The sequence below is a fragment of the Paramormyrops kingsleyae genome, chromosome 3 (assembly GCF_048594095.1).
Source record: "Paramormyrops kingsleyae isolate MSU_618 chromosome 3, PKINGS_0.4, whole genome shotgun sequence".
NCBI classification, from domain to species: Eukaryota; Metazoa; Chordata; class Actinopteri; order Osteoglossiformes; family Mormyridae; genus Paramormyrops; species Paramormyrops kingsleyae.
Window position 1 is genome coordinate 18263100 of NC_132799.1, and position 26106 is coordinate 18289205.

General features: G+C 43.0%; 1 protein-coding gene and 1 long non-coding RNA gene across 2 annotated transcripts; both read right to left on the reverse strand.

Moving 5' to 3' along the window:
- Window positions 1-2835: 2835 nt before the first annotated feature.
- LOC140588362 (uncharacterized) lies at window positions 2836-4672 on the reverse strand. The gene is made up of 2 exons (XR_011989716.1): window positions 4508-4672; window positions 2836-4421 (listed from the first exon to the last, which is right to left on the reverse strand). It is a non-coding gene; the product is annotated as an uncharacterized lncRNA (long non-coding RNA).
- Window positions 4673-15016: 10344 nt separating this feature from the next.
- On the reverse strand, window positions 15017-20189 carry dact2 (dishevelled-binding antagonist of beta-catenin 2). Its single transcript, XM_023830254.2, has 4 exons — window positions 19680-20189; window positions 18016-18148; window positions 17418-17702; window positions 15017-17188 (listed from the first exon to the last, which is right to left on the reverse strand). The coding sequence occupies exons 1-4, from the start codon at window positions 19944-19946 to the stop codon at window positions 15372-15374; spliced, it is 2502 nt and encodes an 833-aa protein (XP_023686022.2). The 5' UTR covers window positions 19947-20189; the 3' UTR covers window positions 15017-15371.
- Between the last annotated feature and the right edge of the window lie 5917 nt (window positions 20190-26106).

Below are 26106 nucleotides of genomic sequence, written 5' to 3' on the forward strand. Positions count from 1 at the left end.
TACCCAGCATGCTGTCTTCTAGAAAATTCTGCAAACTACCGCATCAGAGACTGTAAACAGAGTTATGCAAAAGGCAGCGTCCAGACGCAGCGCAAGAAGTTTCATGCCACGTTGACACATGTTTACATAGGTTAGCCTTTCATCTCATGAGTGTTTAGATATCTCAAGGGCTTCAAGACCATGTGTGTGCAGGAGGTAGGGGAGAAGACCAAAAGGCACCAGGATGGCTGAACATGAAAGCTGTGGTTTACTGGTTTAAAGTTTGATTTGGTTTCTGTTGTCATAAACAACAAATTGAAGTTTGGTGCGGGGGGTGGAACTTGACAGAAACAGAGGAGTGCCATGAGAATCAATGTGTAATCACTCAAATGTGGATAATTATACACATTGGTACTGGTTTATCTAAAATATTAAGTGCTTGCAGTGATGTCTCTTTATTTAAACTAATTTAGAAAAAAAATACAAAATTTTAAATAAGGTTGACCATTGGATTAAAGTATTAAGACAATAGTATAAAAATGGGTAAAATGAGTTGGATAGAAGCAAACTCTGTAGAAACATTAATAAATCAGTGATCTCACTAACTGGCTTCCTGCTAATAAAGAATACAATTAACTCTTTGGGACCACAAGCTGGGTGTTTTTTACTGGGCTCTGTGGGCTGCAGAGACAAAGGGGGAGGCCTCCTCAAAAGTTCAAGATGTTTTACAGATCATAGGCTCCAGAGTCCATTAGGCCCAAACTCAGGAATCCAGGCCTTTCAAGTGGTCATTGTGTTCCTGTTCCAAATGGATTTATGGCCCTAGACTGAAGCAGAGCAGGGGCAGACTTGGGTAGCTTACAAGTGGGTGTGGACCAGTTGGCGCAGAGTGTCATTAGAGAATTAAGACGAGCTTGCCTCTTGATCTGAACCTGCACTCCGCACGTGGGCAGCTGTAGAAAAGCATGGAAAGAGGAAAAGCAAAGCTATTTTTGAGGATTCAAACGACAGCAAGCAGAAAATGGACAAATGAAACTTTAACAATCAGTGCATAGGCTTGGAGAACTTGTAGCTTTGTGAAGTTTTGTGAAGTTTTGTGAAGTATGTCAGCCAAAAACAAATAAATAAACAAACAAACCCAGCTATCTTGTTAATCTCTTCCATACCATGGATATATCAGATAAGGTCAAAAACAATGAACCAGATGAACAGATGTTCCCTGATGTTGTGACAGAATGGGGACACCCACGTCCATCAAGGGACAAAGCCTGGTGAGGTGGGAGCACTAGGGGTGCTAAGATGATGACCCCAGTCCCATGTGTGTGTGTGTGTGTGTGTGTGTGTGTGTGTGTGTGTGTGTGTGTGTGTGTGTGTGTGTGTGTGTGTGTGTGTGTGTGTGTGCGAGCGGGTATATCTATCCTTATGGGGACACAATGTCCCCATAACGTGATAAATATCTGTTTTTTTTTTTCATAGCAGTTACCAATTTTTATAAAATAGAGTTTTCCCTTATAGACGGATATTTATAACAAGCAAAAAGGTTCCCCATAAGGGAAAACTCTATTTTATAAAAATCGGTAACTGCTATGAAAAAACTAAAAATGCAAAAACTCTTATATTTTGCTTGGTTACTTATGATTACTTATGGTTATGGTTAGAGCAGGGTGGGGGTTAAGGTTGTCATAGTTAGCGTTAGCATTCTTCCCATAGAAGTGAATGAGTGGGCCCCATAAGGATAGGTATACTCGACATGTGTGTGTGTGTGGGTGGGTGCTAGTGGTGTGTATGTGGGGGGGGTGGTGTTATCAAAGGGCCAGTCTCATCCTGGTGATAGTCACTGCTGTGATCTTATCTGAGCTGCCTGATGGAGACTGATGGAGTGGGGGACCAACTGCTCAGAGGGGCTCTTTGATGTCCATTCTTTAGCTAACTGCTCCTGTAACAGCACCCCCAGCAGTGGAAGCATTTATCTCCTATCTGCTGTGGGAGGCTGCAGGGCACAGACCAACTGCTTGTTTGTGAGCCTGCAGCTACATCTTCTCTCTGTCTGGCCATGAATGGGCCTGGAGTAGGTCAGTCAAAGGGGGCGCGTGCCAGCGTGCGCATGGACCTGATCTGTCCCTGCGAGGGAGCCAGACCTGCAAAGACAAGTGTCTCCACTTCAGATCTAAAGCTGTGAAAAACCTTTTTGCTTGTTATAAATATCCATCCATTATGAGCTGCAGCTTAGTTTGGCATACAGACGCTCCTCTACTTATGAACGAGATACGTTCCGAATGGCTATTCGTAACTTGAAATGTTCGTAAGTCGTTATTCAACATCATTTTAAGGGTATACGCAAGTACAAAGCACTAGGATGCTGGGAGTACAAACGCTACGCTGCTGCGCTGCAAAAGAAATTGATGTTGCGGGCAGGAAACTGGAGCCCAATGAACACAATTTGGACTTACAGTCCTCTTCATTCGTATGTCTGAAAGTCCATAAGTTGAAAGTTCGTAAGTAGAGTAATAGAGTAAGTAGAGTCTGTAATTTCAGTAAAATTACAGTCAATGGAAAGTTTGCTGGAAATATACCTAAAAAACATGTACAGGTGTGTTTATGAATGTGCTGGGCTAACTTAAGGCTTAATGCGTAAATTTAGTACAACCTAAGACACTGTCAAGCAAAAATGAATTAAACAGTAATTTCAATACTACACTCTAAAAACTGCTGGGTTAAAAACAACCCAATTTGGGTTATTTTGGTAACCCAGCGCTGGGTAAAAAAGGGACTAACCCAACGCTGGGTTATTTTGACCCAACAAGTTGGGTTACACGTTTAACCCAGCATGCTGGGTTGTGATTTTTAACCCAACTATTAGTTAAAAATGACTACACTGCTGGGTTGAATGTAACCCAAAATGGGTCAGAAATTTAATCTAGAAACTTTGGTGATTAAAATTACTAAAATAAAAACAATTCTACAGCAATACATACTTCAGTAATGGAATTTTATTTATGACAAAACATGTAAAAAATGTGTCCATATGAATTTAAGACATTTTTCCCATCTCCACCTCAGCATTAAGACAATTTCTATTAAAATGTATCAAACTGTATCACAGAAACACTGTGACTGAAGTCAGTAACAATGCATCAGACTGAAGTCAGACAAATTAACTTTAGAAAAACACAATTTTTTTAATATGAAAACTTTTCATAACATTTACATCATGCATAAACATTAATATATCCTGAGATATACAGGAATCATCAGTAAGAATCAATTGCAATGTAATTGCAGAGTAGAGGAAAAATAAAAGTATGTAGAAGTAATAATGAAAAAGCGATCTAACTGACTGAAGTCAGAAAGATTAACTTTAAAATACAAATTTGTGCATAAACATTGACATATCCTGATATATATAAATCATCAACTGCAATGTAGAAAAAAAAAATATGTAGAAGTAATAATGAAACGGCATCAAACTGACTGAAAAAACAAACAAAAAAAAAACTTAAGAAAATACAAATTTAAGATTAGGAAAAAATAGGAAAACATTTTATAACTTTCCCATTAACAATTATGTGCAAACATCAATATATCCTGAGATATAAAGTGACTGAACTCAAATTCACTTCCAAGAAAATATGTATTTAAAATATGAAAACATTTCAAACGTCCACTGCAGCAAGTAATGTACTTTGCTCAAATGCTGTGCCATTTATTATAGCAAAGGCTTGAAAGCAGTGGTTGTCTCCAAGCATGAGAACATAAGAAAATTCAATGGACTCTTCTGAACGAAGGTACTCAGCCATATTGGTCCCAATCTGAAAAAAGGAAAAATAAATAAAAAAGAAATGGTATAGATTCATTAAGAACTCAAAAATGTGTAAAAGTTAAATATCCTTAGAGCTACCTTCAGAACACCTAAAAAACCTTTAGGAGCATTAAAGACCATAACACACCAAGCTATCAGCATTAGTTAACCACTGACCATGGCCTTAGCACTATGCTTAGAAAATGTCCGTCGAACATGCTTAGTTTCAAGCCTCCTTTAGCCTGAGCTGAGCTCAGACATTCCCGCCTGCATCAAACCATTTACAGGATTAAAGAAATTACATGTTCGTAGTAAATTAACATCGTTTGCTGTCGAATGTACAACTATGTCAAACGAATTGAACGAAATGTACCTTACAAGCAGAGCGGGAAATTTATGTGGATGTGCTGACAAAATCAAATTAGTTAAGTAAACTCCGCTATATCAAAACCGTATCTAACACAGTAAATCATTAATAATAAACAAAGTAGATTTAACATATACAAAAGTAATATTTAAAAATTTTACGTTATCCTTTCCAAGCTCCTTCCGATGACGATGTCACGCGCGCTTTCCCGTCCACTGAGCAAGAGATCGGCCGTCGCTTAGTCGTTAGGTAATCTCAGTTCAACTGACCGAAAGCCTAAAATTTGCGTGTATATATATTATACAGTAAAGGAAATGTTTTATTTATTATGAACATTGTTAAATACACACTGAATAACTTACATTTCAGACAGAATTTCACTGGCTTCCCTCTAAAGACGGCGCAAAACTCCGTCAACTCTCGCTGATGTCCCTGGATGTTGACGTGACGTGCGTGCTCTCTTTCACGTCCGCGTTCCCAACCCAGCACTGCTGGGTTATAGATCAAGACCGATTTTCAACCCAAATTGGGTTAAATAAACCCAACTTTCTTACCCGGCAGTCTCAACCCAGCATTTGGGTTGAAAAAACAAGCCAGCGTTTTTTAGAGTGTAGAGACATGGAAGTTGAAATTACTGCATCAGTTGACAATGCAGAAATAATAAAGCAACTAATCCATGTTCTGTAAACACTTATCCTATTCAGGGTCAAGGGAGATCTGGGGTCTATGGACACAAGGCAGGGAACAACCCAGGAGGGGCACCAACCCATTACAGGGCACTCTAACACCTACCAGCAATTTGGTAACTCCAATTAACCTCAGCATGGTTTTGAACTGGTGAGGGGGGGGAACCTGAGTACCCAAAGAAAGTCCCACAACACAGGGAGAACATGCAACCCAGTACACATGGAGACATGACAGTGACTTGAACCCAAGTCCCATGTGTCATTGCTAACCACTGTGCCACCATACCACCCTACAGCAACTAATCAACCTTTTAATTGCACATTACAGTGGAAGTAATTCTGAATTTGCATAATTTAAAACTAGGTGTGAAAATGTCCCAAAATCTCAATAGCTACTATGAATCTTAATAGCTAAGTATATTTCAGTTATATCCACCAAAGGTTTATGTACATATATATACCAGTACACCACCTTACTTGGCTAAGCAATACCTCAAATCAATTTAATTAATTCTTTGAGCTGATGGTGGGACTTAACAGATGTTTAGCATGGCTGAGGTGCCCCTGAGGAGAGGTTTGGGAACTGAAGCGGTGTTCATCTAATCATCCAACAAGATATCGGTAAGTTTTTGGGAAAAGAAATTCCTTTAAGTTTCTATTCTGTTACTCTTATTTCACATATATTCTAAAGTTAAATTGTGTTTTTTTTTCTTAGAAAAATGCACACTACCCAGGAAAACAGCCTTAAACATTTTCGTTGATCTTAAGACTTGCGCAGTACTGTGTAAGCATAGGAATTACTCTAGCAGGTTCTCATGGACTGAAGACTGGGGAGGGGGGTCGTTATTAATTCGTCGCTGGGTGACGAAAGTGTGTCCCACTCCTCACTTCCTCCTGCACGACCCCCCCACCCCACTGTCAGCAGGAAGTCAGAGCAACACCTGTCTGTATCTGTGACCCTCTGCCCCCTCCAGCAGGAAGCGTCTGCCATTTGGCCTGCAGCAACAGGCGAGCTCAACCTGCGTGGCGCCTTCCAGCTCCTTCACACACACACACACACACACACACACACACACAACACTCATATAGAATTCGCCAGGAAATACCTAAGGAAAGCTTTTTTTGGTCTCTCACAAATACAATTTAGACAGAGCATGAAACATACAGACAGAGGACAGTCTCCATGCACAAACACTTCCCATTAACAGATTAAGGCCATCCCACTAGGCAAAACTGTAAATATCTGTTTTTTTCCCCTTATGGGGACCGGTTTCCTGAAATCGGTGACTGCTATGAAAAAAATAAAAATGAAAAAACTCTTGTATTTTGTTTGGTTACTTATGGTTATGGTTAGGGCAGGGTGGGGGTTAGGGTCGTCATAGTTAGCGTTAGCATTTTTCCCATAGAAGTGAATAAGCGGGCCCTATAGAGCTAGGTATATCTGACATGTGCGTGTGTGTGTGTGTGTGTGGATTTGCATAGATCACATTTGGCCACCAAAATGTCACCAAAGTGTGGTAAAAACCTGCTGGGGACTTTTTCCAGGTCGCCATTTGGCTAAACTCGATTTTATAAAAAGCTGTGACTGCAATCAAAAAAATTAAAATGCCAAAAGTCTTGTATTTTGTTTGGTTACTTTTGCTTAAGGTTAGGGATGGGTAGGGGGCTGTGATTGGGATTAGGGTTTTTGAATATAAATTAATGGAAGGTCCCTAATTTGATTGGTACATGGGTGTGTGTGTGTGTGAGAGAGAGAGAGAGAGAGTTTCTGACTAAGAAACGAACCACGAACTTTTGACCACTTGTTGACCACAGCATGGCATTGCTTGTGGAAAATGCAGGTCAAACATTTGATTGTAAAGTGTTGGTTGGGGCGGGGGTTAGTTCTTTCAGTGAAGGATGCAATCAGGCAGGGGTCGCGGAAGAGTCACTTTCCCTTTGAGGGGTTTGCCTACTTTGGGTCTGAACCAAGGGGGAAGGGGGGTGATATATCCCCCTGGGCATGAAACCAGGGTTCAAACATGTATTCTGAAGCCTGGAAATTGAACGAGCCAGCCTGCCCCACCTTCTCCTTCCCCCATGCTCCTCTCTCAGCTTCTCGTTCATCCTCACTGCCAGCCTAGCCTTTAAACACAGAGGGCCACGATTCACATTCATGAGGCCAGGAATTCCTGCTCATTCATATGTACAGTAGTGGAAACAATGGGCTGTACCACACAGGGACAGCTGGGGTCCTGAGCTGCAGGGGGAGGGGCTTAGCTTAGCTTCACGGCTGGTCAATCTTCTGAGGGAACAGCGGTGCTGTAATCACCTGCCCCACAGCCAGTGTGGTCCTCAGAGAGGCACTACAAATGAACCACTCAGGCATGCCCCAAATGTCTTTCTAAAACAACACAACACCTTACAGTGCCATGAAAAAGTAAGGACACCCCTTGAAAAATCTTTCACCTTTTTAAAAATATTAGACAAATGTTTCACCTTCGTATGAAAAGTTCTGACATAGATAGTGATGTAATCTAATGGGAAAAAAAAACAAATTTCAACTTCAGAATCATTTATGCAACAAAATACAACAGAAATGTAAGTTTTCTCTGTAGGAAAAAAGTAAGTACATCATTACATTTAGTAGCTGATATTGAGTGCTTTGGCAGAAAGAACCTCTGGCAGTAATTTCTTAGTCCTGTTGAAGTTTTTGACATTGATGTGGAGAAATCTCTGTCCATTCCACTATGCATTGACTCTTTAACTGTGTGATGTTGAGGGGGGGGGGGGTTTCTTGCATGCATGGGCCCCGCAACATTTCATAGTTTGACTTGGCCATCCCATAACCCTCCACGTCTTTGTTTTGAGCCACTCATTTGTAGATTTGCTTGTATGTTTGGGGTCATTATCTTTTTAAAAGACCCACTTACAGTTTGACTTGCTGCCAAATGGCCTTTCATTCTCCTCAAACACTCTCTGGTATGATGTCAAATTTATTGTAAGCACTGTGATGCCATGTTGGCCAGGCCTCCGAGGCAGCAACACAGCCCCAAACCAAAACACTTCCATGCTAAATTTGTGCAGTCTCTTTCTTATGGTTGACCTGTGCACTTTCACATGGGCTGTGGAAAGAGCTATCTGGTTATTCCTTGATGACACCCACAGGCTTTTAGGGTGTACTGACACTTGGCCCGGTTGCCCTGTACCATGCCCGAGCATGATTGCCCCCTCCTCACTCCCCCGCTGGTCGACGCTCACATTGTACTTAACAATCTTGGCCCGAGCTCACGTCTGTCATCACCATGCAACCTTTTTATGTTTGAAGAACACATAGGAAGGGAAGCAATATTGCATAGCAGAATATAATTCATGATTAATGTCCTTAATTTGTGACTTATTTGGAGTCGATTTGGGCATGATGACACGCACAGACTTATCAAGAATGCAAAGCAGTGATTTATATTTATTTGTGCTGCACCAATAACAAGATCCACATTTGACCTATTATCTCAGACTTTGTGCAGACTAGTGTTGCGCAGGATACTGTTACTGAAAAGGTACCGCGGTACCACATTTCTTGAAAGCTGTTCGGTATTACATTTCTTTCATCCTGGTAGTAATAAGTATTACCGACATCGCTAATGCTATTTATTGCTGACCATCAAACCTGAATCATGGACTCAAAATGTCTAAATCACCCTATTTTAGAATTGCACGCATAATGCTACAGTATATAGAGTGTTAAATGAATCTTGGGTTTTCGGTGAATAACACTTTTCTAGGCTGCATTTGAAGGAGCCTTTGAAACGGGACGGCCTTGTCGGTCTTCGAATGCAGCTTTAGAAGGACACAGCCCCTGACTGTGTCCAATTACTGTAGAGTTGGATGTCCCGAGACATTCATGCATTTTGTTGTGATTCAGACATTGGCGCTCATCCAGTCAAAATATGCGTTATACGCACAAAATAAATGTAGCGCTAGTTAAACGTTAGTTAAATGTGTAATCACATGCCACTGCAGACATCAAGATGTCAGAATCTTTTAAGCACTTGTCCTTATTCTTATTAATGCAGAATTTGATGTGCAGTTTGTATTGGTATATAGTATTTGTAGTTTGCATTTGATTCATGTGACTTGTGCGCATGTCTTTATATTGTTTGATTACAGTATTTTACTTAAAATGGTGTTGTTTGACTAAATAAATGTGACCATTAACTTTTAAATAACTTCTGCATATCACGTTGTGTTGTGTTGACTTAACAGGCCTAATCCATTTCAGGGAAGTTGATATCATACAGTGTCATTTGGCTAGTACTACTACAATGGGACATTATGCAATTTCAAGTTTATAATTGTGTACCTTCAATTTAATGTTACAAATTCATCTACAAATTAAGTATAATTGACATCGGTTACATATTTCCCATTCTTTAGACAGTTGTTGGAGGTGTTAGCAGTTTTGTCAGATGACTTTGGGACTAGTCAGTACCCGTCATGTCAGTCCTCAACAGCACACAAAAGTTAAGGGAGTCTTTTTCTTCCAGTCTCGGTCTTGGTCTTGTCTCAACTTTGTCTTGGTCTTGTCTTGGTCTCGATACCCTCTGGTCTTGGTAGTGTCTTGGTCTTGGTTTAGGTGGTCTTGACTACAAGTCTAAATTACTGTTACACAGCACTGTATATATCCGGGAATCTTGTAATTATAAATGGATAATTAATAAACTGGGTGATTAACAGTATTCAGCAACTCCCAAGCCATTTAAGGCTAAGCACTGATGCTCAGAGTACTTTCCCATATGGAAAACGCATTTGAGGCTGCAGTCATGTTCTGTAATCTCCCTCATGTGATTATGCAGAGCAGTAATTAAAAAAGCATTTTGATCAGTCCTGTGGGGGCCACGTTCTTGCTCCTGTCCAGAGTGGGGTAAGAAAACACCCTCGCAGAACTCCCTTGCCTACACTGTAAAGAATCCCCAAGCTTTGACTTGCCGCCATGTTACATTTAGCCTTGAGTCTTGGTCAGTAAATCATCTTCATGATTTCTTCATATCTCCCCAAAACTATACTTGCCGTTTCTGCACCCTTCACTTTAATTGCATATGATGTATAGAATCATGTTTCAAGGAAGGTTTAAAATAACAAATAAGAATGCAACTAACCGTACTACAAATGGGCAACTTTCAATAGTTGCCCATTTGTAGCACAACAGTATTTCATTTTTCCATTTTTTGTTTTGCAGTGGTGCCCAGCAGGACTGCAGACACAAAGGTGAGATCTGTATTCCTAACCAGGATGTCGTCCAAGTTCCATGAGCTGCCTGGGCCTGAACTCCTTGAGTAAAAATGCCAAACAAGGTGCAAGTGGCACAAAGCTGTCGTCGGATTTGTGAACAGAGAGATGACAGAGCAAGAAAATAAGGGGCAACTTTTTCTCCACTATTCTGCTCCGTATTTTTTGCCTTCTGTGGCTTTGATTCTATGTACAGTACTGTGCAAAACATTTTGTCAGTCTAAAAAAAAGATGCTCAAATGATCTTCATGTTGGTGAAAACTATGATATTATGTCTATCAGTTAGTTTTTGTTGTGTTATTTTCATGTGTTCATGTTAAACTGTCTAAGACTTTTGCACAGTACTGTATTTTTGATAGAATTTGGAATAATGACCAGTTTTCAGTTCAATAGAAACAATTTTTGTGAACAGGCCACCGTATAAAATGCAAGTATAGACATACTGATTAATTATTAAACATTTCACCTTAATCTGATTTGGTACAGTTCACACTTCAAACAGTTCACATCAGCTTGCAGCCTAATCATCCAGTCCTTTTGTTCAGGAGGCATGAAATGATGAATAAGTCATCAAATACTTATTACGCTGTTTTTTGTAAAAAGGACAAAGGATGGACACTTCTCCAAAAACCTGCCAACAAAGATTTAAAAAATTCAAAAGAAAATGTAAACCAATATCAGTCAAAAGATAGCTCGATAAAAGTTCTGAAGGGTTTTGAACTACTATAAAAACAATCCACTCACAAAAGTGACCCCCATCCAGGAAAAAAAATCTTCACAGGCTTTTTACACAAATATTTCATATGACAGGGACTACTGTCAGCAATGAGCTTTAAATTTATCACTTTGAAATACTGTGAATAATATTCATTGTTACTATCTGGTGCATCAATATCACCAACTGTCCATCCATCCATCCATCCATCCTTCCTTCCTGCCATCTTCTAGCTGCTTATCCTGGTCAGGGTCGTGATGAGAAACCGTTCAGCCATCTGAAATGCTTGTTAGGGCTGTACTACTTTCCACACACTCACACTCATGCTTACTTCTTCAATGTCACTTTAATGCAATTTATGATGCAATTTCAAACTTAAAAGCTTAATTTTGATATTTCAAAATTATAACTTTTATAAAGTTGTGTTTTATGTGTTTGGGACATACGTACTAGTTCTTTTTTTCAATGTTAACAATTCTTGTGTGATCATTTTCCCCAAAGAAAAAAATATACATGCAAACACACCCATTGTGTCACGTAGACAATGGGCAGTTTATAACATTGTGGTTTCATGAACAGTCATCTCTGTTTAAGCTTTAAAAGACCTCATGGGATAAGCGGATACATCCAGTCCCACCACAAAACATCCACATGAACAGTATTTGGTCATACACACGCAAACACACCCATTCTTTTACTTTGAACATCGATCGCCCACCAAAAAAACTACCCAAACAGGAGGTTGGATGGGAAAATTTTAGACTGATCTTGACCTGGAAGTTTATGGCTGGTTTACAGATGTACACGTATACACACACACACACACACACACACACAGACACACACGTTTGTATCTACCCAGCTCTAACTGCAATCATACATAAGTAGCCAAACAAAATACAAGACTTTTGGCATTTTTAGTTTTTTAATTGCAGTCAGAGATTTTTATTAAATTGAGTTTCCCCTTGTGGGGAAAAAATGGCCCCCACAACGTCAAAATAACAGGTTTTTATCACATTGAGGGGATGTTTGGTCCCCACAATGTGATACATACATAACCCCCCCCCCCACGCACACACACACACACACACAGTACAGATGCCCTTTCTCCTAAATGCATGACCCCCTGCTGAACAGGCTAAGCCACTGGATGACGGATGGATGCTACATCTGGCCTGACTTTACATTCCCAGTGAAATATATACTTGCATACTTTATCGAAACACCCTTACGATACCATGCTGATCATAACTAAAATGAATTTCTGTAGCTTTTACGGTGGCTACATCCTTAAGCCCTCATAAAATTCTCATAGAGGCATCATAAAATTGCGATAAATTTGGCTGAACCATGTTTTATAGTAAAGCAATCTGTTCCACGCTGTATAGAGTAACGATTCGTATTTGAGTAGACAGACGGGGAAAGTGAAGCGGTAACGTTCTCCAGCAGGACCCCACCGTGGGAAAGGGTGGGTGGAGCATAGCTGTGATGGATGATGGGACCTTTAATGCGTGACTCTGAGGGCAGCATAGTCTGTCCTGCTGACTCTGGGCCTGAAGCCCTGGGTGTTTCCTCTCAGGCTGGTGCACATGTTTACGTCCCTCAACTGAATACAAGCCTGCTCACCTGAGAGAGTGACAGATTGTTAAGGAACAGAGGGCATTAGAAAGCCCTTATAGCTGGATGGGAGGAATGGGACACACTGGGGTCCCAGCAGCCCAGCTTTGTTGGGGCACACAGGCCCCGTGGCGCCTGCATTTCTCAAGCACAAGCCCTGGAACAATAATCAATGTAACGAGATCCCGCGTGACACCGGTAATCCTTTTGCATGCCTTGAGCGTCCGTCCCCCCCCCCCTCAGGGAGCTCTTTGTAGTATTACAGCCAAAGCCCCCTTGCCTGAATCTTTCTAACAGGTGTGTTCAGCCTTCGGCACCCTCTTACTATGAACTATCCCCTTTGGGTTCACACCACCCGCGCACCCTTCATACTGCAGCCATATTTACAGCCTTGCTAAGAGTCTTTAGCCTGAGGAACGGACTGAGTATTGATGCCTTAAACAAACCAGGCCCGTGGCCTGAATGGTGGCTGTCCTCAGTGGGGGCTAGGGGGCTATACAACACAAGCCAGAAGTCATGCTTTACAGTCAGAAAACACTTTCTCTTCCTTCTCCACAGATAACTTACAAGAAAACTTTAGGCTACTCTGAAACAAGTACGTGGAAGGTGGGGATGCCTGAGCACCTTTACCTTTTGCCTGAATGATTAAATGTGACCCCCTTTTGAGCTAGGCTGTCAAAATTTCCAACAGGGACACCTTCGTAAAAATGTTCCCTAAGCCACACCCCCAACCCATTCGAGCATCTGCTCCTTGAAATTCTGTGTATGGTGCTGCTCAGTTATTCTGACCCACATATTTTCATAAGAACAACATAAAATCAAACTGAGTCTTTGTTTACATAGAGGAGTATATTTTGTCCAGAATTTTTTCGTGTTATGTAGGCAATCCGAGTTCCCATATAAAATCATTTTGAAAATATTTACTTCGGCATTTGACTTATTTACCGTGAAGACAATTAATATATACATTTTAGTTACAGATATATATGCAGAAAAAACATTCACACAGAAAACAGTGGGAGGCATCCAGTAATATCGGAATTATAATACGCTATACAAATTTTTTAAATTACCAGCCACATTTTCATACCGTAGCAAAAGTGGCATTTTCAAACAGGATTAACTTTAAGACATATTTGCTTGTGAAAAAGGCTGATACACAATGGCATGGGAAATGCTCCATTCCTGAAAACCAGCTCAGCCAGGGAGGGGAAGGGTCAAGGTCAATCTCAGCAAGCTTAACGCAGATAGATGAAACCAGGCTCTCCTTGTGTCTGTGTGAGGACAATGACAGTCTGACCCACTTTTCAACAGAGGTCACCGGATTCGGACAGGTCTCAGGGGTAACATAACTAGAACCATTGTGGTCTCCTGTGTAACTCTGTGTATGTTGGGGTGGAATGGCTCAATTCAAGGTCAGGGGGTTGCTAATTCTAATCCTGCCATTGTCAAATAAACATGCATTTTGTTCCTCATTGGACTAATAAGACCACAGTAAACCATATACACCAGCCAGCCTTCCTAAATACACTTTGAAACATTCCAGTAATTTGTGTTAGTAACTACGGTCCTTACTGTTAAATAGCGAACTGCTCCCCAGCAGGTTCTTATGCACTAATCATTTCAATACTTTGGTGGGTTTGGTTATCTTCTATAACAGAGGCTGACCAGAGGAACTGAGTTCTTGAATTTAAAGGGATATAATGTATAATAAATTCAAAGAATGTGATGTACTCGCGTTCTCATGAGCAGAAACACCAAGAGGAATCAAACGAAAGTCTGCAAGCAGTCGGGCAATTTTTCTCACACGCAAACTTAATTATAAAATTTACACAGAGCTGATAATTAGTCCTGATTACAGGAATCTGGGTTGTGGTTTCAACAAGGCAGCCTGGCTCATCTGCCATGCATTCGGATGAAGGGCCACTGGAGCTGTGTACCCACCTGCAGTCTTGGGGAAATGATGTCATAGACTGCCATTGAGGGGGCTTCACGGGGGGGGATAGCTTAACTGGCTGAATCCTTCCCCCATTTCCTCAAACTCAGCCCAAAGGCCTTGTTAATGAGGAGTATCGGAGGAGATTTAGAGGAGGGCTTAGCATTCCCTGTAGTTCCCAGGTGTTTAATCTTCTAAGGCAGCTTTCCAAACAAGGACCGTCTCATCCCTGGCCCTTTCCACATTATCCCATGTCACTCGCCTCCTGTCTATTCACCCAGGGCTACAGATTCTGGAGTAACTACATAAACCACTCATTGTGACATTGGTCTTCTCTGGCTCCCTTTCTTTCCAGGGCCCAAGAACCATCTACAGAAATTCAAGGCTGTAAAAGGATTTTGGCTCCTTACTGAAATCCAAGGCTTGCTCTTATGCAGGGTTAACAGCCTGTGAAATTAACTCCCAGCCATAAACTCTGGCTAGACCACCATCACAAAGTGCTGCAAGATTTCCTTCCCCCATCCAGCATAAATGGATCATTAGAGAATCCTTTCAAGGGCAGAGTTAATATACCAAGGATGAAAGTAACCCAATGAGTAGATCTTCACAGAACAGTTTAATGGGAGAGGGGACTGATATACTGAACACATTTCAAATTAAAGTGTTTTATTTTGAAAACACATTGCACACATACATGTGAAAAGCTGCTGTGTAGAAACACTAGAGAGAAACATGATTACAATTATGATATCTAGGCTCTTGATTAATTACTGGTACTAGCAAGAATATGGATTGTGTATTCATACTTTGATTATGCTTATAGGAAGAAACACTCAGATAATACTCAGGAGCGAAGATCTTTGGCTTGACTTGACTTGTTCCTGATGTTTTAGCAATATAAAGGTCAATAGAACTGTCCCACTAGTCAACTAGCAGTCCAGCAATATGCACACAGCAGTCCAACAGATGACAGCTCTTCATCCTGTGGCAACAACTGGACAGAGCTACACCAGTGTCATCACCTTTAAGGAAGCTGGCTGAAATCTCCGGATCTTCTTCTTTAGGGCTCGAGAGGCCTTGATCCGAAAGGCTGGGGGCTCAGGACAGGACTGGCGCATGGATGCACTGGCTGTAGTTGGGCCAACTGCTGCCTCTGCCCACACCAGACCGCCCTCCTCATCCTCCTCCTCCTCATCATACTCCAGAGAGATGCTGCTGTCGGAGTCGCCCGGCGACTGGGAACCCTGGCTGGACTCACTGTCGCCAAAGCGGTTAGTGGTGAAGTCGCTGAGCTCGCCCTCGCTGCTCTCAGCGATGGTGGAGTGGAAGAGGGACGCTCCATCGGCAGAGTACTCGGACTGTCCCGACTCGCTCGCCGGTGGGTAGTGTGAGGCTGCCGGGTAGCGAAAGGCATAGCTACCGAGATATGAAGACGAGGGGTGGAGAGAGCGTGGGGGGCCCACCCATGGCCCCGAGCGAGGTCTCACGTTGCGTACAAGCCCCGTCTTACGTGACGTCCCTGGAACCTCCCTTGACCTTTGACCCTGAGCCACACTAAGAGAAGCAGGCCAGGGACCGGTCTCTGCAACCAACTGCCACTTCCGGGCCACTTGCTTCTTCCTGCTGGGATCGGCAGACATGCGCTCCAAATTAGGGTGCTGTATCCGCGGATTATTTTTCACTCTGGCGTTGGGTTCCATTTGGGGCTGGAGGCAAGTAAAATGGGGCATGGAGTTTGACTCAGAGTATAACCGGGTACCTCCATCCCCCATGCGGGTGGGTGGATCTCTGGACATTCGGCCCTCTCCTGCTTGTTTGGGACCCCTATCTGTGTGTCGGGCTCCCCTGCCATTGGGCTCCTTTTCTCGATCACAGTACACTTGCGGTTGCTGCTGCTGCTTTGCCGAACGGGGCCTCTCTGAGCTCCTCCTTCTCAGCTTCACAGCCTTCGGCTTCCTATCTGCCTGCCTGACTTTCACACGCCTTGAGCCAGCTGGCACAAACTGGGCGTGAACAAACTCTGGCTGAGTGGTGTGGACGGTTCCCTCAGGATCACGCCTTTCCTTGACACTGGAAGTTCTGGTCACACTGGGTGTTTTCGCAGACCGTGCCATCTCTCCATCCTTGCTGCTCAACTCCTGGTGGGGGTGCTCTCCAGACCCTTCCTTGCCATCCCTTGGCATGCCAGAGATGGTTGCGACCGCCCTGGTCTTTGGTTCATGTACATCTGCTGGGTACAGCTGGCAATATGACGTGGATATGTTCTCAACCTGATTCAGGCCAGAAGAAGAACCGTCACCTGACAGTTGGTTGCGCTGGGAAGTCAATGTCTTCTCAGCCTCCAGAGGGAGCTCCTGAGGGCCCATGTAAGGCATCCATGAATTCTGGTCCTTGACAGCTGATGCTCTGTTTCCCACAGCAGGAGCCTCATTCTGGCTCTTCACTGGTAGCTGGGGCACTAGGAGGTTGCCCTTACTCAAACTGCACTGGAGGATCTTGTTGATGTACCCCACAGACTTGCTCTCTGACCTTTCATCCCCTTCGGGACTCTCAGCACTTGGGGTGCCTCCGTCCTGGGACTCCAGGGTTTCTGCAGAGATGTTGACTTCATTTCCATTCAGGGAGAACATGGGACTCTGGAGGGCCACAGCATGAAGAGGGCTGGGATAACGGTACACCTCAGCACCACTGCGTGAGAGCAGGTCACTTCGGTACTTGGGGTTTACTGCAGTCTGTTGTAGATTGACACACAGGGAAGTCTTCTTTAACTCTATGGACTTGTAAAGTCCCAGACTGGGGGTCACAAGTCTCTCCAAGTCTCCTGTGGGGGAACCACAGCTCAGTTGAGAAAAACAGTCATTACAAAAATTTTAGACAAGCAAGCTAAATTTTACAAGTTATTTATTTCCCATCACAAACTGTAAAACAAACCCAGTCCATGCAGAAAAATTGTTAAATGTTTCCTGCATTGTTCAGAAGTTAGAAATACTTATGAATTGGGTCGGGGGGGTGGGGGGGTATGAAACCCGAGAGGTGACGGCGTGGCCTACCTGTGGACACCGGCCTGGGTCTGGCCCGATCTGCGACCCCGGTGCGGATCCGGGAGCCAGGCTGCCGTACCCCGCTGACCCTGGGGGGCTCGCCCCGTGAGGTGCTCTCGTCGGCAGAGCGGGGGCGGGCAGCCTCCGCTGCCCTGCCTGCTGGCAGGGTGAGCAGACCAGGGCTGCATGGAGTAGGAAATAGGCTGCTCTGGGAGGAGGACAGGCACTCACTGTACACAGAGGTGCAGGAGTTGGACAATGATCCCGAGCCGCCATCGCTGAGTTCATAGAAACCTTGAGGAACATGACAAAGTCATTACTGGCGTTCCATTCAGGAAGCAAGTACACAATCCAAGATGGCCATGATTAGCATCACATGCAAGCTACTTATTCTTAACCATCCTGAGGTATACCTGCAGAACTCTTCTATAAAATGTAAAAATGACACCATGGACTTATGTAAAAGACCCCATTGGGTTTGAGTCATCTGTCTGAGATCCGTCTTGCCAGCACAAAGAAAGTGACCATGAGCATATCAGCACTGGAAGAACTAACATCACAATGTCAGCTTGTCAGCAAGGGTTTGTATTTGTGTGTCACTGCTCACCAGAGCTGGGTCGGCTGTCGCTCTCCAAATGTTCACTGGAGGCCTTGCTCACATCCAGCTTGAGCTCACTGATCTGCTGGTCCAGCTGCTGCAGATGGCTCTTCAGCCCCACATCCTGTCTGCGCAGCCGCATCTGTAAGGCAACCACAGGTAGTTTGGTAAGATATGAACAAATGGTGCATTTGCAGCATACTGAAAACAGGGTCAATTAATGGTCCCAAAATGCGAGAAGCCTAAACTGGAAGTAGGAATTGGTGCCTGAGATGTACTTAAGTCAAAGGTCACAGCCTTAAATACTGTACTGGGTCTCACTCTTGTCTCTGAAAACGTCGCTATATGAACAAGCCACACACGACGCTAAGACCCACTCACTCCTCATGCTAGTCACACACCAGCCAACCATGATGGAAAACCCTTCGACCAAGAGCGACATCCTCGCTGCTGCGCGCCCAACGCGATTCCTGAGGTTATACGACACTGGAAAAACAAGGGAGACGTCTGGCTGTTGATTAACAAAACAAGGACAAGGAGCTGGGGAGAGCAGCTCTAGGTGGATAATTCACTTCCCCCCCCACAGCGAATGACCGGCCCATTGTGCAACCTTAGAGGGGCAGAGAGGACAACAGAAACTCGTGTTTGTTTAAGCAGCTAAGCTCAGTAATGCCCCTGGCCACAGGGGACAGACCATTACTCGAATCCCAATGTTGTTACTCTGCCCTGCTCTTAAAGCTCAGTGGGGGAGGGGGAAATGACTGTTTTGGCTTTGCACCTCTGGAGACAAAGATTTTAACCCCAGTCTGATAAATATTTGTAAATGGCAACTTTACACAGCTGCTCATGTCTGTACTATGGTTCGAATAGCTGGGAATCAGTAAAATAAACAAGCCCATACTGAAATTTCAGGATTGTATTATACACAAAGTAAAATTGTAGGGAATAAACTTTACCAAATGTCCACAATGTTGTGTAATCTCTATCGATAAAAAGATAAGTTCTGATATGAATTAATTACGTTAGGGAGGCTGATTTACTATCAACAGCACTATCTATACTATCCATAAATAAACTGTAGGTTTTTATATTCTGGTTCTCTTGTAACTCCTACAGATAAATTATTCCTACAGATAACGCTGAGTTCTTGACATTTTAACAACACTGCGCAGTGAAATTTCATGTTTTTTTTTTCTTTAACTCTAATGAAAGTGAGTTAATGATCAGAGATGAAACGACCCCCACCAGCGCACACGAAGGTCCCTCTTCAGGTCCCGGAATGACCCTTGATTTATGACTCCCCACTACCCCCTGCGGCGCTGGAGCAAAAAAACAAGCCCTTCCTGAAAGGTCAGGCCACTGGATCGTTATCACCTACAAATACAAGTTTATAACTAGGGCCATAATACCGGTAACAGACAGCGCGATCGGATTGCAGATAGTAGAAACACAAGCACTGTGTGATATCCTTCCCAAATGGAGTCTTAATGAATCCATATTGCAATTAAGCAGGCATTGTCAACAGTGTGACATGCCCAGACTTGGCTGATCCTATTGATAACCCATGTCTGTTTGACGGACTCTGAAATATTACATCACAGCAAATGTGTCGAGGCAAAGTAAACATCGCATTCAGGTAATTCTTACTCACTGACTGACAGATGGAAACTTACCAGTTGCTGTTTAAGGGCTGCCAGCGTCGCCTCCAGACGCTGCTCTTCAGTACCGATCACCGGTCCATCGGCATCTTGTTGAACGGAGGACAATGGATCCTCATGGTTCATCCGGAGGGCCCAGTGCACCATGTCGCCCTGCTTCTCCTTCAGCAAATGTAGCTCCTGCAGACCCGCTAGAGCTGCCTGCAGCCTTTCCCCAACCCTGCCGCGATCGATACTGCCCGCCGCGCTCAGCAGCCCCGGACCAGATTTTCTGCTCAGCATATTAAAGACGGGCGCACAGACATCCGGAAAAAAAAATAAAATTAGAAACCCGTATAGGGTGCGAACGGTCGCCTTTTTCACGTACAAAACTCCCTCCAGACGTGCAGTCGTTAAAGACAAGGTTGTGCTTGGATCCCCTGCAAATAACCGGCAGACTGCGATGCCACCCGAGACCTCCCTTCTCTGGGGCCGGCGTTACCTGCTTGGGTACCGTGAGCCCCGCCCAGGGGTCTGCACCACCCTGACATGCCCCTTTTCATTAGGGATCATGAACGCCATTGGCTGAGGATCTGAGCGCACAATGACTCGTACATGCGCTGCATCTGGCGAAAGTTCACCGACCTACTGGTAAAGATAAAAGTCGCGAGATAATCCGACTATTCCAGTTCCGACTGTAGATCAAAATTTAAAGTGTCAGTTCTTCGAATGCGCCCAAGTCCCTACACTATATTGGTGTGCTTTAGAAATGGGAACAGTCTCAAATTAAGTTTTCCGGGTATGTTCATCAACAGGCTCACTCCTTTGAGTCCTGTCCTGGATTTGCCTTAAAAGAAATACACGAATAATCGAAACTTACTAAAGAATATGGTTTCAAATAAATTCTGCAGTAAAAATGTAACTTTTTCCAGGTTGTTCACAAAACATGGTCTCTAATAAAATTCCAAAACGGCAGACTCTCACGTATTTCATCAATGCATATCTGGACTTATCCAAGGAAAAAAATAAAAGATTACTTGGCGAGATCTACGTTTGTCACCCCAACTAGAGGCATTTATAGAAGGCCATACTAAGAGATTTAATCAGAACAATTTCGCAGGTGTTATCGCATTCCCTGAGCATACTATATCTAAAAGTTGATATCAATATAGAGGGAAGATGTGAAAAAGAACACAGTTGAATGCATGGCTGGTCTGTTTGCTTTGGAATGGATGCCATTTAACAGAAGGAGTTGCCCTTGAACTGAGCTGAATGCGTGAATTTTCTGTTTATCGTCACTGCATGTCAATGATGACAAACCGCAACTTGCCTCTGGAAATCTTTGTAAAAGAGACACCAGAATAGACTGGAGGCAACCGTGAAAATATTAACGTCACCATTAAGTATGCTTTGTTGCAATTAGTCGCTTTATATTTTCAGTTTGTTTCAAAGTTTTATTCGTTACATACACAGTTATAATTAATACAATGTCCAGTGACATGTATGGTTTCTTAGCTCCAGACAATGGGAAGAAAAATGCACATGTTTGAGAGACAAGACACCACGCATTACAAACGTCAGTCATCAATTAATACACTGCACTTATAAATATTACCATTCACAAGAATTCTACGACATAGATTTATTATAGTGATGTTGGTATAAATATGTATTGTGTGAATAAAACTACATTAAAGAACTTGAACAATTTACTCCTAAAGGGTTGTGCGTTCAAATCCTGCCTCAACCCTGTGTGAATGGACTTCTGGACAATGAAACTGAAGCACCTGGTTTTAAATCATAATAATTTAATAGTGTAGTGTAGACTAGAGCCTCCTTTAGTGGCCAATACAGCATCAGTGTGTCTTGGGAATGACAGATAAAAGTCCTGTTCAGTGGCCAGAGGGATTTTAAGCCATTCCTCTTGCAGAACAGTGGCCAGGTCACTAGTGATGCTGATGAAGGATAATGTTTCCTGACTCACTCCTCCAAAACACCCTGAAGTGGCTCAATAATATTCAGATATGGTGACTGTGCAGGCCATGGAAGATGTTCAGCTTCACTTTAATGTTTATCAAACCCGTCTGTCACATTCTTGCTGTGTGTGTTGGTGCATTATCATCCTGACCCACAGCGCCACCTTCAGGATACAATGTTTGAACCACTGGGTGAACATGCTATTAGTTAAGTTCTCCCCAAACGAGCTTGATGGGCCGAATGGCCTCCTCTCGTTTGTAAATTTCTTATGTTCTTATGGTCCTTCAGAGTGGTTCAGTAGTCCTTGGCAGTGATGTGCCCATCTAGAACAAGTAGTTGGTTTATGGAATGAAGGTGGACTCATCAGAGAACAATACATGGTTCATATTTTCCACAGCCTAAGATTTGGCACCATTGAAACTGACGTTTGGTATTGGCATGAATGACCAAAGGTTTGGCTATAGCAGCCCGACCATGAATATTGGCCCTGTGGAGCTCCAGACAAACAGTTTTAGTGGAAACAGGAGAGTTGAGGTGCACATATAATTCTGCAATGGGCAGCTGTGGTTTTATGTTTTTTGTGTTTTTTCAAATGTTTTTTACAGTCCGGGTTAGTACCCAGACATTCCTTTCTGACAACTTCCTCTGGCATCCACAGTTACTCTTGTTGAATGTGCCCATCCTTAAGGCTGGTATGCTGGTATTACCCTGGATAACGTGGATACATGCTGCCCTGCTCACAGATGTGCCAATGAGATGCGCATCGATAATTTGTCCTCCTTTGAACTTTGATAAGTCTGATCTTTGATATGACTTTGATACAGCTGTGCTTTTACTCTTTTAATTCGACCTTTACACTCTGCTCTTACTGGTGTAATGTGCAGTGAAGATTAGCCACCAGGCTGTGCATATATAGGTGTAAAACTTCAAACACTATTTTGACCAGTGTTTCAGTTTCATTGTCCAACCCCTTTATGTCCTCCTTGTATTGCAGGGATTTCCCGTGGATATTTTGATTTTCTACCGCAATCCAAAGATGAATGAATTCACTGGACGTGATATTTTGGCGACCTCTTGTGGCTCAAAAGAGAATAACGTAGTGTCTTGAACAATAAATTCAGGAGCCTCGTCAGTACTGAATTACTAACACAAATTCATACAAATGATAACGATGCTAATATTTTGATCCAAAACCACACCTAAATTAAAATGTTTATGACTGCCCAGAACTGTTGTTTCAATAACAGTTCACAGCCAGATACAGTATCTAATTATTAATGGTATTAATGGTAACTATGATTGTGACAGTCTTATAATGCATATACTCAAAACATCAGAAAACACTGGTAATAAAATAATATACATGCATTTTTGTTAACGTGAGTTGATACTGCCCACTTCTGGTTTGAATCTATAATCATCATGCATGAACAGGGAACAAGAGTCCATCTGCAAATTGCATGCCACTTGACTCTTTCCCAGGGACGGTCTTATTTCATAATGCACAGGGTATAAGATAGGGGGCAGGAATCAACCTGGATATGTGAGATGAAAGTGGTGCCTACTGTGTCACCCTGTGTGTCTTCAGCTTTCATTAAGGCAAGAATTCTGACTCCCGAGGGAGGGGTAGGGCAATTTCAACACACTGCAGCAACCGCAATACTAAATAATAATCCTGTCATTCTAGTAATTTATTCTGGATTAGTTTCAGCATATGACTTCTTGCATGTTTCTAACAGTTGGCAGGCCCATAGTGCATACTGGTACATAAATGCAGGAAACTGGTTAGACCAGGGGTCTCCAACCTTATTTACAGTGAGGGCTATTTTTACAAAGAAAATAATCTGGGGAGCTACTAGGGGTGGTAACAGTAATATTAACTCTCCTTTCAAGTCCAGTCTGCAGCACGCTGTGACAGCACAGCACTCATCATCCCAGACAAAGTCAAATATACATGAATACACAAATTACATGTATTATGTGGGCTACTCATTGGCTCATTGTGGGCTACTAGTAGCTCGCAGTTGACGTGTTGATGACCACTAAGTACGAGTATTGATGCATAGTATTTACAAGCTAAGGGACTTGTACAGAAGCCCAGCAGTGAGATCACTCTTCCGGCTACAGCACTTAAGCCAGCACAACGTGTCACAGACACTGAGGCCTATCTTGGATGGCCACATAGCACTCCATGTTTGAAGTATTGTTTATTGATGACATTTTTTAATGGTTTTCAGTGGAGCGAGACCGGGGCTGGAGGAGGGGTCTCAGTAGGGGAGCACAAAGTGGGGGGCCTTTGGTAAAATTTGCTGACTTGGGGAGGGGGGGGTTCTTGATAAACTGTTGCAGTGATCATCTGTAAAATTTACTGGCAGGGGGGCTGAGTCCCGCTTGGTAAATTTTGCAGCAGGTTCCCTGCCGTGATCTGGGGGCAGATGACCTTCCGCACCTTGCCTCCTCTACTACTCGGGTAAGACCATTGAGAGAAAAGGCATGGCATGGCCAATTCTGGAATCAAATCCTGGACCTTAATGTTATCACTAAAGTCCAGCCCATTTCCAAGAATAACCTTTTACAGGCAGGCACTGTTGTGCCATGGGGCCATTACAAAACTAGCAGCAGAGAAACAGCAGGTGACCCCAGGAAAAAGTACCATTTGTTCTGAAGGGAAGCGCATATCTGATATACAGGTGGCGGATGGACCCGTATCACGGATGCTGCTGTGATGTGATTGCGGACTGATTCAGGTCTGTCGGTTTCCTGTTCCACACAGGTGCTGACCTTCTTTGAAGGGGGTGCCTGAGGAACGTGCTGGTAGAGGACAGGAACACCAACAGGGCACTGACACTGGGCACAGAGAATGGGCCTGTCTGTTAGTCATATCCTGGATACGGCCCGTACCTCCCACAACCTTCAAACTGCCCAATCTGATCGCAGATTGCCTGCTGTGATTAAATGGTTATCAAACACAGGCCTTTGGTAAATGGATGTCAGTTCAAGCATCAGTAACATTAACTTTTCAGACCATTCAGATACTAAGGAAGAAGAAAAAGCTCCCATTTATTCCCATTCAATTAAATTTTTTCTTTATTTTTTGTTATATAGATGTTGTGTATTCAGTGTCAGTCTTGTCAGAATGTATATAATCAGGCATATTTTCAAATGAAATTTGATATCACTTTAAAATGTCATTTATGTCACACTATTGATAATGACATTTCACACTGCCAGAGTAACAGGTGTGCCACTGACCAGGGATTAGATGTAGATTCAGATCTAATTTATAAATCAGAATAATTTACCAGACAAGATCTCTTAATTTTAATGGTAAATAAATACACAACATTCCAGCTCAGGGAGGCAATCGATCAAGCGGTAACTTGGGCTCACGGTGTAGTCCTTACATACACTGGGCCTTAACATCACACCAGCTTCTTCAATCACTTACATTAATTTATCAAATGTGTTTATGCAAAGCAACACATAGCTGAAAAAGCAGGGTCAGCCAGTCCCTGGAGCTTTAGGAATTGAGGGCCTTGCTCAGGGACCCAACAGAAAAATCACTCTCAACCATGGGATTTGAGCAAACAACCTTCTGACCACAAGAACAGCTCTCTAGCCATCAGAGCCGCACACAACCCCTTTTAACCACTAAGACCTTCCACCATCATGTCGTCTCTCTGATCCACTCCAGAATGTCGGCCAAGGAGCCTCCCACCTAGGCAGGGGGCCGGTGGCACAGACGCTGTGCAGGAGCCCCAGCCCAGAGCCCATGTGGCTTCAAACCCCCCCGTCCCACACAAACACCAGACAGCTGCAACCGTTTCAGATTTATCGCAGGTACGTAAACGGCTGATAATCGCTAACGACCACAGCGTTGACTGCGGGTGTTTGCACAACCTGGGCTTTGAAGAAGGGGGCAGGTATGTAAATAATGTCACTGTTATATGGGTTTGATTATGAGCTCGGAGGGGGGCTCCTGCTATTGTCCTGGATGCCCTTGCAAAAAACATCACCACTATTGTAAATAAAGGGGACAGGGCAACTTGGTTACTTTATAAATAAGACTTTTCTATTCCAATCTTTGAACACTTCCCATAACCAAAGAGTAGAATATAATTAACCACCTTATAATTATTAGATATTAGAAGCAAAAATAACATTTAAAAATACATAACAACATAAATGTACCACCAATAGTACAAAAATGTTCCTCAGAATCCATTTCTCTCACTTAAAAGGTACATTTATCTACAGTTAGGGTACAATTAGCAGACCCCTTTGGGTACAGCCCCAGTAACAATTAGTAGCCTAATTGTACCATCAAAGGTACAAATTGGCACTATTTTTTCTATTAGTGCAGTGATCACTGATTATTATATATATACTCACAAGTTATTCGTGTATAGAAGATATCAAAGGCCATTATGGTAACACTTTACTTAATGGGGTACAAATACTTAGTAATAACTCAGTTACAGCTGAA

Bases quoted from the DNA above. Each gene is read 5' to 3' on its own strand.
- dact2 (XM_023830254.2), bottom strand. From the start codon at position 19,946: ATGCTGAGCAGAAAATCTGGTCCGGGGCTGCTGAGCGCGGCGGGCAGT. The intron at 17,703-18,015 runs GTGAGCAGTGAC...ATGTTCCTCAAG, and splicing joins CGACAGCCGACCCAGCTCTG to GTTTCTATGAACTCAGCGAT. The intron at 17,189-17,417 runs GTAGGCCACGCC...GTTCCCCCACAG, and splicing joins ACCCAGGCCGGTGTCCACAG to GAGACTTGGAGAGACTTGTG.